Source organism: Naegleria gruberi, assembly GCF_000004985.1.
Source record: "Naegleria gruberi genomic scaffold NAEGRscaffold_1078, whole genome shotgun sequence".
NCBI lineage: Eukaryota > Heterolobosea > Eutetramitea > Acrasida > Naegleriidae > Naegleria > Naegleria gruberi.
Window position 1 is genome coordinate 1 of NW_003162738.1, and position 1380 is coordinate 1380.

At 36.9% G+C, this 1380-nt stretch overlaps 1 protein-coding gene and 1 non-coding gene across 2 annotated transcripts; one reads left to right on the forward strand and one right to left on the reverse strand.

Annotated features, from left to right (window-relative positions):
- Nucleotides 1-25: 25 nt before the first annotated feature.
- NAEGRDRAFT_54998 (uncharacterized protein) lies at nt 26-683 on the reverse strand (the record flags this gene model as incomplete). Its single annotated transcript, XM_002667979.1, has 1 exon — nt 26-683. A coding segment is annotated over one exon (658 nt), but the record flags the coding sequence as incomplete, so codon positions are not given.
- A 382-nt stretch (nt 684-1065) lies between these two features.
- Nucleotides 1066-1137, forward strand: NAEGRDRAFT_t910. The gene has a single exon. It is a non-coding gene; the product is annotated as a tRNA-Glu (tRNA).
- The last annotated feature ends 243 nt before the right edge of the window (nt 1138-1380 follow it).

Consider the following 1380-nt stretch of genomic DNA (forward strand, 5'->3'; position numbering starts at 1 on the left):
TTGAATAGAACAAGTTTACCCTTACTAGGTTTCACAGTATGAACGAGATTATAGTAGGAGTAATTATTTCCATCCATCATCTCTGGATCATTGTAAAATCGCGTCTCTCCTCCTTTAAAATCATCATTCAAATAAATTAGTAAGGTATAGATACTTCTTTCATTATTGTTTCTTTTGAATTGACCATCAGTGTGAATTTTGAAATATTCTCCGATTTGGTACTTGTTAAATCGCATCATTTCATTGACTCCACAAGCTTTCCAAGTTCCTGCACTATCCACACCGAAAGGAGTTACCATTTTACTAATAGCATCCAAATCAATCCTAGTTTTCAACTTATCAAATATTAAACTTGCAAGATCGGCATCAATGATCAACTCTCGGGTTGAATTTCTATACTCTTTTGGATATTCATCTTGAATTTCCTTAAAGTTCTTACATCTCTTAATTAAGTCCTCGCATTCGTGATGTGAGAAGAAGTTAGGAATGGCCATTAATCGATTCCAACACCTTTCCTTTAGTGGAGGAGTCGTGACTAGTGGTGAATCATCTGTTTGAAATGATGAGTGCACTTGGACAATACGTTCCTTCACGATCACCTCATCCCCTGGCTCCACAATGGTTTGTACTTGTTGTTGGGCGGCATGAATTTCATGTCCCTTGTGATGTACAATATTTCCCATTATGTTGTTGATTGTTTTTTTTGTGTTGCTACTAAGGCAGTATGAGGCAACACTTCATATATACTGCTCCTCGGAGTTATATTGTAAGATAGAGATTTAGAAATTTCCTTGCAAGAACCAGTATGTAAGCTTAAGCAAAAGGATTGTTCCAATTTGCTACTTGGAGGATTGTTGCGATGATATGTCTAATAGTTAAGGTGTAAGGAATTTACTAAATTCTTCGTCTCTATGGAAGATTGTCATAATTACGACCCTCACTTTTTGACCCACCCACCCCCACATAATTATGACAATCTTCCTATCAGCTGAGATTCGGATATTGTTGTTAATGAAGTATCTGGGTTATTTAATAAATGAGGAATATTTTCAAAGTGAATGAGATTCCCGTGTAGTCCAATGGCTAGGATACCTGGCTTTCACCCAGGAGGTCCGGGTTCAATTCCCGGCATGGGAGAATCATTTTGTTCATATGGGTTTTATGCCAATTTTTCCTTTATGAAGATGATGTTAATTTGTTTGAATGAGCAATCTTTAAAAAACCCACTCCAATACAAAGCACTGCTCAAGAGTGTGGCATATCGATATACTTCACATGTTACTAACAGAATTGATCAAGTTGATATCTGGCATTTTATGATAATAGATGGCTACGGCCATATCACGATGAATACACCTCATCCCGTCCGATTGAGAAGTA